General features: G+C 40.3%; 1 protein-coding gene across 14 annotated transcripts in view; it reads left to right on the top strand.

Moving 5' to 3' along the window:
• Positions 1–12060, top strand: part of FGGY (FGGY carbohydrate kinase domain containing) — a 429508-nt gene that overhangs the window by 286957 nt on the left and 130491 nt on the right. For 13 of the 14 annotated variants that reach the window (XM_032297123.1, XM_032297121.1, XM_032297119.1 and 10 more), the window contains one exon: positions 2003–2110. The exons of the other annotated variant lie outside the window; for it this stretch is intronic. In XM_032297123.1, coding sequence (XP_032153014.1) covers positions 2003–2110 — 108 coding nt within the window. The remainder of the gene's footprint in view (positions 1–2002; positions 2111–12060) is intronic. 14 annotated transcript variants of the gene reach the window in all.

The following is a 12060-nucleotide window of genomic DNA, read 5'->3' as shown; positions in this document are numbered from 1 at the left end:
TAAGATCTGTCCCCATGCTAAAATGCTGGTCATAACTTCTGTATCCTCTGGGCCTAGCACGTTACCAAGCACATAGTAAGGGCTGAGTAAATATTTGTGAAATATATAAATGAATGGATTATCTGCCCAGCCTCAAAACCTGCTGGAATACACCTTGTATACCCAACTCTCTTTTCTTCCCTACCCTCTAGCAAAACATTTCTGCGACCATAAATGTGACATCAGCATTCCTTATTGCTGAATACATGAGAAGCACATACCATTGCAGATGAGTGAACACATGGTCTATCCCCACCTGTTCTAGTTCATCTCTTTATATAGTTTCCTTACAGTTGAAGGGCCTGCTATGGTCTGTTACAGAAAAGGAAAGAAAAGAAAACATTGCACTCTCTTGATTACTGAGAACACCTATCTTACCGACATGGCTTTGTTCAAGCTCTTCCCTCTACCTGAAATGTTTATTTCACTTCATCTACCAAAATCCCAATAGTCTTTTCAAACTTAGCTTATGTCCCTTTCTCTAACAAGCCACTGCTGTACCATTCCACTTGTCAAAAATAAAATGAGAACAAGTTAGGGAAAATTTGGAAGTTTACTAACAAAAAGTACAGCTTGCCCTCAGCAAGAATTCAAGTGGTAAGAAGCTCACCTTATGTCAGTTACAGAGCAGTTTATGAAGCATTAAGGAGAAAATATTTTGACCTTTTTAGTAATTGGCTGTTAAGTGTTAGCTTTTTTTTTTTTAGGGCAAATAGGACTGTTAAACTGATTTGCCTATAGCTGATTGATTTAATTTCCCTGAATCATGCTGACAAGGACCTAAAGCTTAAGTTTTAATTTCATCAAATCATGCTGACAGGGACATAAAACTTATGTTTTGTGCTTTGTTTATGATTAGAGCTAGCAACTCAGGGAAAGCAGAATGACTTAAGTTTCACCACTTGACTCTGGGCAGTTGGCCTTGGGGTATATAGTTAAACTATGGCCTCTGTCTTTGTATAATCTTCAGCACATTCCTCACCCTCTGTGCCCATCCACAATATTCTGTATTTTGTCTTTGCCATCTCATGGGCCATGCCATATTCTATTTGTCTATTTATTTGTATAGTTCCTCCACTAGATGGGAGTTTCTTGAAGGTAAGAACTCTTATTCATCTTTGTGTCCCAGCACCCATTGGGAAGAGGATTGCTATTAGGTAGCAGTCCATGTTTGTAAAAGGAAAAAAATATATCAGTTATTATTATCTTCCAAATGCTAAGTTGCAGACAAATACAAAACCTTAGTGACAAACAACAGTAGACATTTATTTTTGCTCACAAGTCTGTTGGTTGGCTAGGTGATTCTGATGATCTGGGCTAGTCAATGCTGGTCACCTAGGAAGATTTGCTGGTGTTGCCTGGATTCTTTCATATATCTGGGACAATACCTGAGACAGTGGAACAGACTCAGCTCTGTTGCACATCTCTTGTCACCCAGCATCCTTGTCAGGGCATGTTCTTGTGGCCAAGTTTGAGGAGTGAAAGACAGCATAGAAGCACACAGTCCTCTTGAGGCCAGAAAACTGGCCCAGTGTCACATCTACCTCATTCTCTTGGCAAAACAAGCCACAACACTGGCATAGATTCATGAGGTAGGGAGAGAGACCCACCTCCCAATGTGAGGAGCTGCAAAGTCTCATTGCAAATGGTATTGACCCAGGAAGAGTGGAGAATGGGGACCACTTTTGCAATCTCTGCCATAGCGAGGGAGGCAGCAAGGAAACATCTTATCAGTTTCTTTCCAAAATGATCATTTTTATTACCTTGACATTTAAATGAATTATCAGGAAAGTTTCTAAAAAAAGGAGCCATGCCTTTCTCTGGAGAGAGCGACTTCCCCACCATAAAAGTCATTCAGTAAGAAGCCTAATTCCATGGTCATAGAAATATTAGTTAGGAGGAGAACTCTCCCCCTGCCCCTGAAAGACAATATTTTCACATTATTTTCTGTGTTTCTTTCCAGATCAGCAAAGACCCGATTTTTGTACCAGGGGTCTGGGGGCCTTATTTCTCAGCCATGGTACCTGGGTTCTGGCTGAATGAAGGTGGTCAGAGCGTTACTGGAAAATTGGTAAGTTGACACTTTCTCAGTAGGGTCATGGATGTTTTTATGCCATTGATGAGTCCATGGCCCATATACCCAGGGTCTGGAGGATTTGCAGACCCCTGAGTCGGGGTTAACATCCTCTTAGTGCACAGCCTAACCTGTTATACAGGTGTAGCATGTGTGAGGCAGTGATAATCAGCCCTTCTTCTTACCTGATTTTTCCTCAGCCCAATCCATTTTTCTCAGGATGATGAGAGTGATATTCTACTTTGTGAAAATGGCATGTTAGTCCCCAGCCCAAATCCTTCAATTTTCCCCATAGCCCTCGAGACGTGGCTCAGATAATCGTCTGGCTACATTATACACTTCATGGTCTATCTCCTCCAGTCCCACACATGTGCCTGCTCTTTACACTAGATTGCCTTCCTCACAGCTTCTCCACGCCTCCTGCCATTTCACTTCTCTATCCCTTTATACATGCTTCTTTCCCTGCTTGGGGAGTTCTCTACCACCTCAATAATTTTACTTGTCCTTTAAGATCCAACTCCAGCTCCTAGCACACTCTGTTATTCTTATTGGTTACTAATCCTCTTTCCTAGAACACTCAGCTCCTTAAAGACAAGGGCTCTCCTGGGCACGGTGGCTCATGCCTTTAATCCCAGCACTTTGGAAGGCCAGGGTGGGTGGATCACCTGAGGCCTGGGTTCAAGGCCAGCCTGGCAAACATGGTGAAACCACATCTCTACTAAAAATACAAAAATTAGCCAGGCATGATGGTGGGCACCTGTAATCTCAGCTACTTGGGAGGCTGAGACAGGAGAATCACTTGAACCCAAGGGGCATAGGTTGCAGTGAACTGACTTCTTCCTGGTTTAGTCTTGGGAAGGTGTCTGTGTCCAGCAATTTATCCATTCATTCTAGATTTTCTAGTTGATTTGCATAGAGGTGTTTGTAGCATTCTCTGATGGCAGTTTGTATCTCTGTGGGTCAGTGGTGATATCCCTTTATCATTTTTGTGCCTATTTGATTCTTCTCTCGTTTCTTCTTTATTAATCTAGCTAGCTGTATATTTTGTTAATTTTGTTAAAGAAAAAAACCAGCTTCTGGATTCATTGATTTTTTTTTTTTTTTTGAAGGGTTTTTCATGTCTTTATTTCCTTCAGTTCTGCCCTGATCTTAGTTTGCCTTCTGCTAGCTTTTGGATTTGTTTGCTCTTACTTCTCTAGCTCTTTTAATTGTGATGTTAGGGTGTCGATTTGAGATCTTTCTAGCTTTCTGATGTGGGCATTTAGTGCTATAAATTTTCCTCTTAATACTGCTTTAGCTGTGTCCTAGAGATTCTGATATGTGGTCTCTTTGTTCTCACTGGTTTCAAAGAACTTCTTTATTTCTGCCTTAACTTTATTATCTACCCAGGAGTCATTCAGGTGCAGATTGTTCAATTTTTTATGTAGTTATGTGGTTTTGAGTTAGTTTCTTAATACTGAGTTCTAATTTGATTGTACTGTGTTCTGAGAGACTGTTTGTTATGATTTCACTTCTTTTGCATTTGTTGAGGAGTGTTTTACTTCCAATTATGTGGTTGGTTTTAGAATAAGTGCCATGTAGCACTGAGAACAACGTAGTCTGATGATTAGGGGTGGAGAGTTCTGTAGATGTTTGCTAGGTCCACTTAATTCAGAGCTTAGTTCAAGTCCTGAATATTTTTGTTAATTTTCTATATTGTTGATCTGTCTAATATTGACAGTGGGGTGTTAAAGTCTCCCACTATTATTGTTTGGGAGTCTAAGTCTCTTTGTAGTCTCTGAGAACTTGTTTTCTGAATCTGGGTGTTCCTGTATTGGGTGCATATATATTTAGGATAGTTAGCTCTTCTTGTGGAATTCATCCCTTTACCATTATGTCATGCCCTTCTTTGTCTTTTTTGATCTTTGTTGGTTTAAAGTCTGTTTTATCAGAGACCAAGTTTGAAACCCCTACTTTTTTTGGCTTTCCATTTGCTTGGTAAATTTTCCTCCATCCCTTTATTTTGCACCTATGTGTGTCTTTGCATGTGAGATGAGTCTCCTGAGTACAGCACATTGATGGGTCTTGACTCCTTATCCAATTTGTCAGTCTGTGTCTTTTAATTGGGTCATTTAGCCCACTTACATTTAAGGATGATATTGTTATATATGAATTTGATCCTGTCATCATGATGTTATCTGATTATTTGGCACACAAGTTAATGCAGTTTCTTCACAGTGTCATTGAATTGGTCTTCATGTTTTGGCATGTTTTTGCAGTAGCTGGTACCGGTTTTTCCTTTCCATATTTAGGGCTTCCTATAAGAGCTCTGGCAAGACAGGCCAGGTGGTGACAAAATCTCTTAGCATTTGCTTGTCTGGAATGAATTTTATTTCTCCTTCACTTATCAAGCTTAATTTGTCTGGATATGAAATTGGGGTTGAAAATTCTTTTCTTTACGAATGTTGAATGTTGGCTCTCACTCTCTTCTGGCTTGTAGGGATTCTGCAGAGAAATATGCTGTTAGTTTGATGGCCTTCCCTTTGTAGGTGATCTGGCCTTTCTCTCTGGCTGCCCTTGACATTTTTTTCTTCATTTCCACCTTGGAGAATCTGAGGATTATGTGTCTTGGGGTCAGTCTTCTCTTAGAGTATCTTAGTGGTGTTCTCTGTATTTTCTGAATTTGAATGTCAGCCTGTCTTACTAGGTTGGGGAAGTTCTCCTGGATAATATCCTGAAGTGTGTTTTCCAACTTGGTTCCATTCTCCCTATCTCTTTCAGGTATTCCAATCAATTATAAGTTTGGTCTTTTTATATTGTTTCATATTTCACGGAGGTTTTGTTCATTCCTTTTTATTCTTTTTTCTCTAATACTGTGTGCATGCCTCATTTCAGCAAGATGGTCTTCAAATTATGATATCCTTTCTTCTGCTTGGTGCATTTAGCTATCAATACTTGTGTATGCTTCACACAGTTCTCATGTTGTGTTTTTCAGCTCCACCAGGTCATTTGTGTTTCTCTCTAAACAGGTTATTCTAGTTAGCAGCTTCTGTAACCTATTACCAAGGTTCTTAGCTTCTTTGCATTGGGTTAGCACATGCTCCTTTAGCTCAGCGGAGTTTGTTACTACCCACCTTCTGAAGCCTACTTCTGTCAACTTGTCAGTCGCATCCCCTGTCTAGTTCTGCGCCCTTGCTGGAGAGGCGTTGTGATCATTTGGAGGAGAACAGGCACTCTGGCCTTTTGGGTTTTCAGTGTTTTTTTGTTGATTCTTTCTCATCTTCATGAGTTTGTCTCATTTCGATCTTTGAGGCTGCTAACCCTTGGATGGGGTTTTTGTGGGGACTCTTTTTTTGTTGATGCTGTTGTTCCTTTCTGTTTGTTTTTCTTTTAATGGTCAGGTCTCTGTTCTGTAGGGTTGCTGTGATTTGCTGAGGGTTCCCTTCAGGCCCTGTTGATGTGGTTCACTCCTATGCCTGGAAATGTCACTCGAGGAGTCTGGAGAATGGCAAAGATGGGTGCCTGCTCTTTCCTCTGGGATCTCTGACCTCAAGGGGCACTAACCTGATGCCAGTAGGAAAGCTTCTGTATAGGGTGTCTGACAACTCCTGTTGAAGTGTCTCACCCAGTGGTGCACAAGGGGAGCAGGACCCCCATTTAACAGGCACTTTGAGTGTCCTTTGGTGGAAGGGGTGTACAAGCAGGTAGAGCCTGCTTGTCTGAGCTGCCCAGATTCCTCAGAACTAGCAGGAGGAAAGACTAATTTTGTGGAGACTGCGGCCACCCCTCCCCCTAGGGGCTCAGGCCCAAGGAGATCAGAGTTCTGGCTGGAGTTGTTGGAGTTCCTGCGGGGAGGCCTCACCCAGTGAGGAGGGATGGGTCAGGATCAGGCCTGAAGAGGCACTCTGGCCGCAGTCTGCCACAGCTGGTGTGTTGGGCTGTGGAGAATACCTCTTGGGACCAAGCCATCCAGCCTCGCTGGCTCCAGAAGGGGAAAAGCATGTCCTGAAGCTATAGAGATGGCTGCTACCCTTCCCCCACTCTGGGAACTTAGTGTGTTATGCAGCTATCAGTCCCAGTGTTGGCTCCCGCCCCTGCCCCAAGGAGCTCAAATGGCTTAGATAGCAGGCAGCCTCAGCTGTGGTGCTGGCCGCCTCTCAGGAGCTCAGCAGGCTTAAGCAGATTCTAGCTGAGTGGTTGTTGGGAATCTATGTGGCTCTGTGGTTGAGAACCCTAGGCCCTGGTGGCATGGGCTCATGAGTGGGACCTTCCGATGCGTGTGTTTCACATTTCCCTAGAAAAAGCATGGTTTCTCAGGCTGGATAGCACATTCACTCACTGCTTCCCTTAGCTGGGGGCTGGGGACTCTCCTGACCCATGTGGCTCTCAGGTTGGCCACCACACCACACAGCTCTTCCTTCCTCTCATGGGTCACACAGCCGACTAGTCAGTTCTGATGACAGAACCTGGATACATCCGTTGCTGCTGCAGGATTCGCAAGCTGTTACAGTTCTTTTCAATGGGAGTCTCCGATTGCTGCTGCTTCTGGTGGGCCATTTTGGCCCCTCCCCCTCCCCCCAGCTCTTCCTGGACAACTTTTAAGTTAAATATTCTTTCTCTTTTTGTGGCACATTGAGGACCCATGACTGAAATATAGCCCTTTTAAACCTCCGATCATGGTATATAGGAGACTCAGAACTCATAGACGACACAAGCCAGAAGATTTTTCTAATAAGGGAAACAATCCAGTAAACCAATTATTTGTGCAGAATGCATTGTTCACGAACTTGTCCATCAGTAGGTTTTTAAGGGCTTGATATACACGTCGAACATCCCTATCAGTCAGAAATATTTTCCCCAGCATTGGCTCAAAGTTTCCTCCACTGCCATGTATATAACCCATATTATCCCAAATGTTATGACATATCTTTGTGGACAAAAATTGGTTATACCTATTTCATAAGCCTGAATTTAAATAAAAAATGGGACCTCTTCATTGCTATCACCAACAAATCATAATATTCCACTGTGGTTTTTGACAGCAGTCATGGGAATTGTTAGCTTTTATCTGTTTCATTAGTATTGCACCATCAACCTGTCAAGCTTCATTAGAAGCTCCATTTTGGGCAACTTAGTTTCATTGGACAGAGGCAAGCGGCTTGATTGACTCATAGTTTACAGAGAGTGAAATCTTAGGAAATCCAAAATCTAGCACAATGGAGCAAAATTTGAATCAAGAGCAAATTACATTGTCCATCATTAGTCCAAAGAGGACATGCAAAGAGAGAGATGCCAGTTATAAAACAGACAAAAAAAATTATCATGATGGTAGTATTAATTATAATAATTGTAGCTTTCTGGATTTTTTTCTGTTAGAGGGATTTATACACATAATTCTGTTAAACTTTGAATGACAGCCATAATTACAATGCCTAATGTTATTTTGACGGCTTGTTTCCAATCTTAATTCTAAGAACTTTTCATGTATTATTTCATTAATACTCTCAAAAGTCCTCTGACTATACTTATAGATACAGTCAGTATCTGTATTTTATACTTAGGTGAAGGTAGCAATCACAGCTGGAGAGACTCCTCACCCAACATCGATGGCCTTTTAATATGGTTTATTTACTACTCACCTTTCATTACCATTGACTAATTCTTGTTTATTCTCTTGTAAATTACAGTCTCTGGTTTTAAAACACATTGTTGTCACATAGGAAATGATAAGAGAAAGCTGCATCTTTTTTGTTCCTTGTTGCATATGTACTTCTTTAATAAGCCACATCTGAGAGTGTCTGCTCCAGTAGTACATTGTTTACGGTATCAACAATGCCACACAGTCATACATACACACACTAAGGCAGAAGAGATGGGAAATGAGAAAAGACAGAAAAAAGAAAGCAAAGGAGAGGAAAGAAGAATTAAAAAAGAAAAGGAAAAGAAATGAAAAATATATATAAACCATAGATTTGAAAAAAAGATATTTTGTCTCATTTTTATAATTAAATACAGATCTTCTATTACAAAGCAAGTATTTCATTCTAAGTCTGGTTATCCTCAGGATGAAGGAAAAGAAATAGGACAGGATCTTTTGATATTTTTTTTTATTTTTTTTTTGATATTTACTTCTTCTTAGAAAAGCACATGCTCCCTTCCCAAGGATGATTGATTTTAGTTTCATCATGCATCAAGGCTTGTCTCGTGCTTGCCAATATTCTTTACAGAATAGTTGTGCAAAAAAGCATTGCCTTTGCCCAGACTTCATCCACAGAACACTGACCCCATGCAGTTCCTGCATCAAGATACCAAATCCTGTTTCCAACTGGACCTCGACCATCACCCTTTCCAAGTAGTCTTCTTTGCCTCACATGGAGCCATTTTTATTGGGGATGGCATTAGATAAAGAAGGCTAAGACAAGTTCCTAAGCCACTGCTATGGTGGCATTGGCTTTCTGAAACAATTGGGCTTGGATTAAGTCACAAAGTTACAATGCCACAAGTTGCTATGTGCTCTTGGGATTTTAGGATGTACACATTGTGAGTGTCTATCTGCTCCCTGCTTCATTTTGAAGACTGGGACTAGCCTCAGGAAGTCACTTATGGAAGCCATTCTGCTATAAATGGATGTATTAATAACTTGCAGTGTGCACAGTGTACTACAGGTTATGGAGATAATGATTTCATCCCTTCATTCATTCACTCCTTCCATCATGTGACAGAGATTTCCTGGGTGATTACACCGGGCCAGGCAAGAATATGTCACTCCAGTAGTTCATCATCAAGTAAAAAGGTTGGATACAGAACTGATCGTTATAATTTATTGTAAGACATAAAAATAGATAGTACAATCACTACTGCCTACTGGAAAAATAGATGTTAATACTGAGTACTTATTATATACTGAATACTTTTAGGCCCCTTAAGATTTGGTATTTCATTTGGTCTTGACAGCGTAAGAACATTCAGTGTTCTTATGTTCGTTTTATTGATGAAGAAGTAGGCTGAGAATGGTAAGGTAATCTGATCAAAATCTTGCAGTTATCAGTAGGAGAGCCACAATACAAACCCGAATTGACCACCAGAGGCCCAAGATCTTTCCAAAACTGAATCTGATTTTTGTGGAGTTGCGTTTCTGAGCTTTTCTTCCAGTTTTCTTGTAGACTCCCTTGAGAAACAACTGTTGTCCACTAACATGACATTCTCTTTAAGCGTCTTGAAGCAAATACAGTTGGCAGGTTTTGTAAGGCCATGGGAGAAAAATGTGTATGCATCAGTATTGACAAGATCTGTGTACAGATGTAGGTGTGTCCCCAGCATTTCACATTCGCTAGTTAGAATGACTTCATGGATACAAAGACTAGCTCTGCATTAACAAATGTCTCCCTGTTCCCTCTTCCTGCCCTGGCTTTTGCTGTATTTTTTGTTTACTCATCTGGATTGCTGCACAACTTCCTAATTGGCTTCTTGCCTCTAATCTTTCCCCCTCTAATTTTGCTCTTGCATTGTAACTATAGAAGTCTTTCTGAAACATAGTTGAGTCTGTCACTTGTGATAGCTCTTCAGTTGTCATTAGAATAAAGTCTGAATTCTTTAGAATGATGTTTATTTATACCGCCAGTATTTACCGAGTGCTTACTATGCTTAAGGTACTGTTCTGAGTGAGAAAAGAGCAGTGAGTAAAACAGTCCCTTCTGCACCCTCCTACGTCCTGCCAAGACTTCTGTACCTTTCTCAAGCTTACATTCTAACAGGAGGATGATGTTAGAGAGACCAATAATACACAATAAATAAATAAATTTAATTTTATGGTGTATATACCAAAATTATATATATAATAAACATATACACAAATATATATATATATATTTATTAAATAAATAAACATATACACAAATATATAAACAATAAATAAATAAATTCAATGTTATGATAATATACCAAAATTATGGTATGAAGGTTGCAGTTTTAAATAGGGTGGTCAGGGCAGACCTCACTCATGTGACATTTGAACAAAGAATGAGGAAAGGAAGGAATTTAGCCATTCTGAAACCTAGGGGAAGAATATACCAGGTCAAGGGGAAAACCAATGTAAAGATTCTGAAGATGGTTGCTTGCTTGGGATATTATGAGAACAGCAAGAAGGTCATAATGGATGGGGCAGAGAGAACCAAAATGAGAGTTGCAGGGAACAAGTTCAGAGAGGTATTAGGGTCTACATTATTGGCCACAGTAATAGTTTTTACTCTGAGTGAAATGGAAACCATTGGAGAATAGTGAGCAGAGGAGGGATGTGAGATGACTTAGGTTTTCAAAGAATCATTTTTACTGCTGCCTACTGTATTGTTGTAGGGTTACTGTGTTGTTAACTATGGGTTGAAAGTATGGGGAGGGAAGCATAGAAGCCAGAAAGAGGTTATTGCAGTAAGTCAGCTAAGTGAAGAGGATAATGGAATGGAGCTGGTAAATAAAGCTTAGATTTTGGATATATTTTGAAGGTACAGCCACCTTCAAACCTTGACCTTGACCTTCACACCCTGATGGATTAGGTGTGAAGTGTGCAGAAGAAAGAGGCCAAGGGTTAAGGACTGTAGCAGTGCTATCAATGAGTGAAGGTGGATTTGATGTTACGGAGTCAGAGGGAGGAAGGAGTCAAGAATTACTGCATTTTCTGACTGTAGTAACTGAATACATTCCCAAAGTTGCTTCTGCATTATCTTTCTATATCTTGGTAAAGAATACCATCATTTATATTTTTATTAAAGCCAAAAAATGAGGAAAAAAAATAGGATGAATCCTTGACTCTTCCTTTCCCCTTTCTCCTCACATCCATCCTCAGTAAGTCCTGAGGGTTCCACCTCCAAAATATGTCACCAGTCCATCTTTTCTTTCTCTCTTCTCTGAACTCCTAAAGCACTTCCCATAAAAACAAGTGTCAAATCAAGTAATGCCTTTAATTATCCATTACTGTTCCCAGTGAGTTTATCTTGATGCTCTCAATGGATTGCAAGCTCAGGGGATCCAGAGTGTGATGAAGATGTGCATCATCACAGTAATGCAAAGTTGAACCCAGAGAAAAGAAATGTTCAATAACTGCATGAATTTTTTTTTCATTGAAACGACCAGTGTCTTTGATATTATTCTGAAACATTTCCCCAAAAACTGTACCAATGGTATACAACCTATATCTGGAAGTTCAGTAGACAATATGACATAGTAGTTAAGAACAAGGTCTTAAAATATAGAGGCCTCAGTTTGAGACCTAGATTTGTCATTACTTTTCTGTGACCTTGGGCTCAGTTTCCTTATCTCCATAATGAAGAATAGTATCTTCTTCATAGGAGTGCTGTAAAGAATAAACACAATAGAATAATGTGCATATAAGGCTCAAGTTAGTGCTGATGTATGGCAAATGAGTCAGTATATTTCACGTGATACCATTTATGCTACTGTTGGCACTGTAGTAGTGTATTAGTCCATCTTCACACTGCTGATTAAGACATACCCAAGACTAAGTAATTTATAAAGAAAAAGAGGTTTAATGGACACAGTTCCACATGATTGAGGAGGCCTCATAATCATGGCAGAAGGTGAAAGTCTTACATGGCAGCAGGCAAGAGAAAATGAGAGCCAAGTCAAAGAGGAAATCCCTTATAAAACCATCAGACCTCATGAGACTTATTCACTACCACAAGAACAGTATAGGGGAAACTGCCTCCATGATTCAATTGTCTCCTACCAGGTCCGTTCCACAACATGTGAGAATAATGGGAGCTAAAATTCAAGATGAGATTTTGGTGGGGACACAGACAAACCTTATCAAGTAGACACACTTAACTTTCTAGAAATCCTGTTTAAAAGGATGCCATGGAGGTTCAAAACGGTTTAGTGACTTGCACAAAGTCACTCAGCTAGTGAAATTCTGAGCCAGAACCCACACCTAGCCTCTGTGGCTCCTGAACAAATTA

The sequence above is a fragment of the Sapajus apella genome, unplaced genomic scaffold (assembly GCF_009761245.1).
Source record: "Sapajus apella isolate SASKATOON/1434 unplaced genomic scaffold, GSC_monkey_1.0 scaffold36, whole genome shotgun sequence".
Lineage (NCBI taxonomy): Eukaryota > Metazoa > Chordata > Mammalia > Primates > Cebidae > Sapajus > Sapajus apella.
This window is presented reverse-complemented; position numbering and strand designations above follow the sequence as displayed.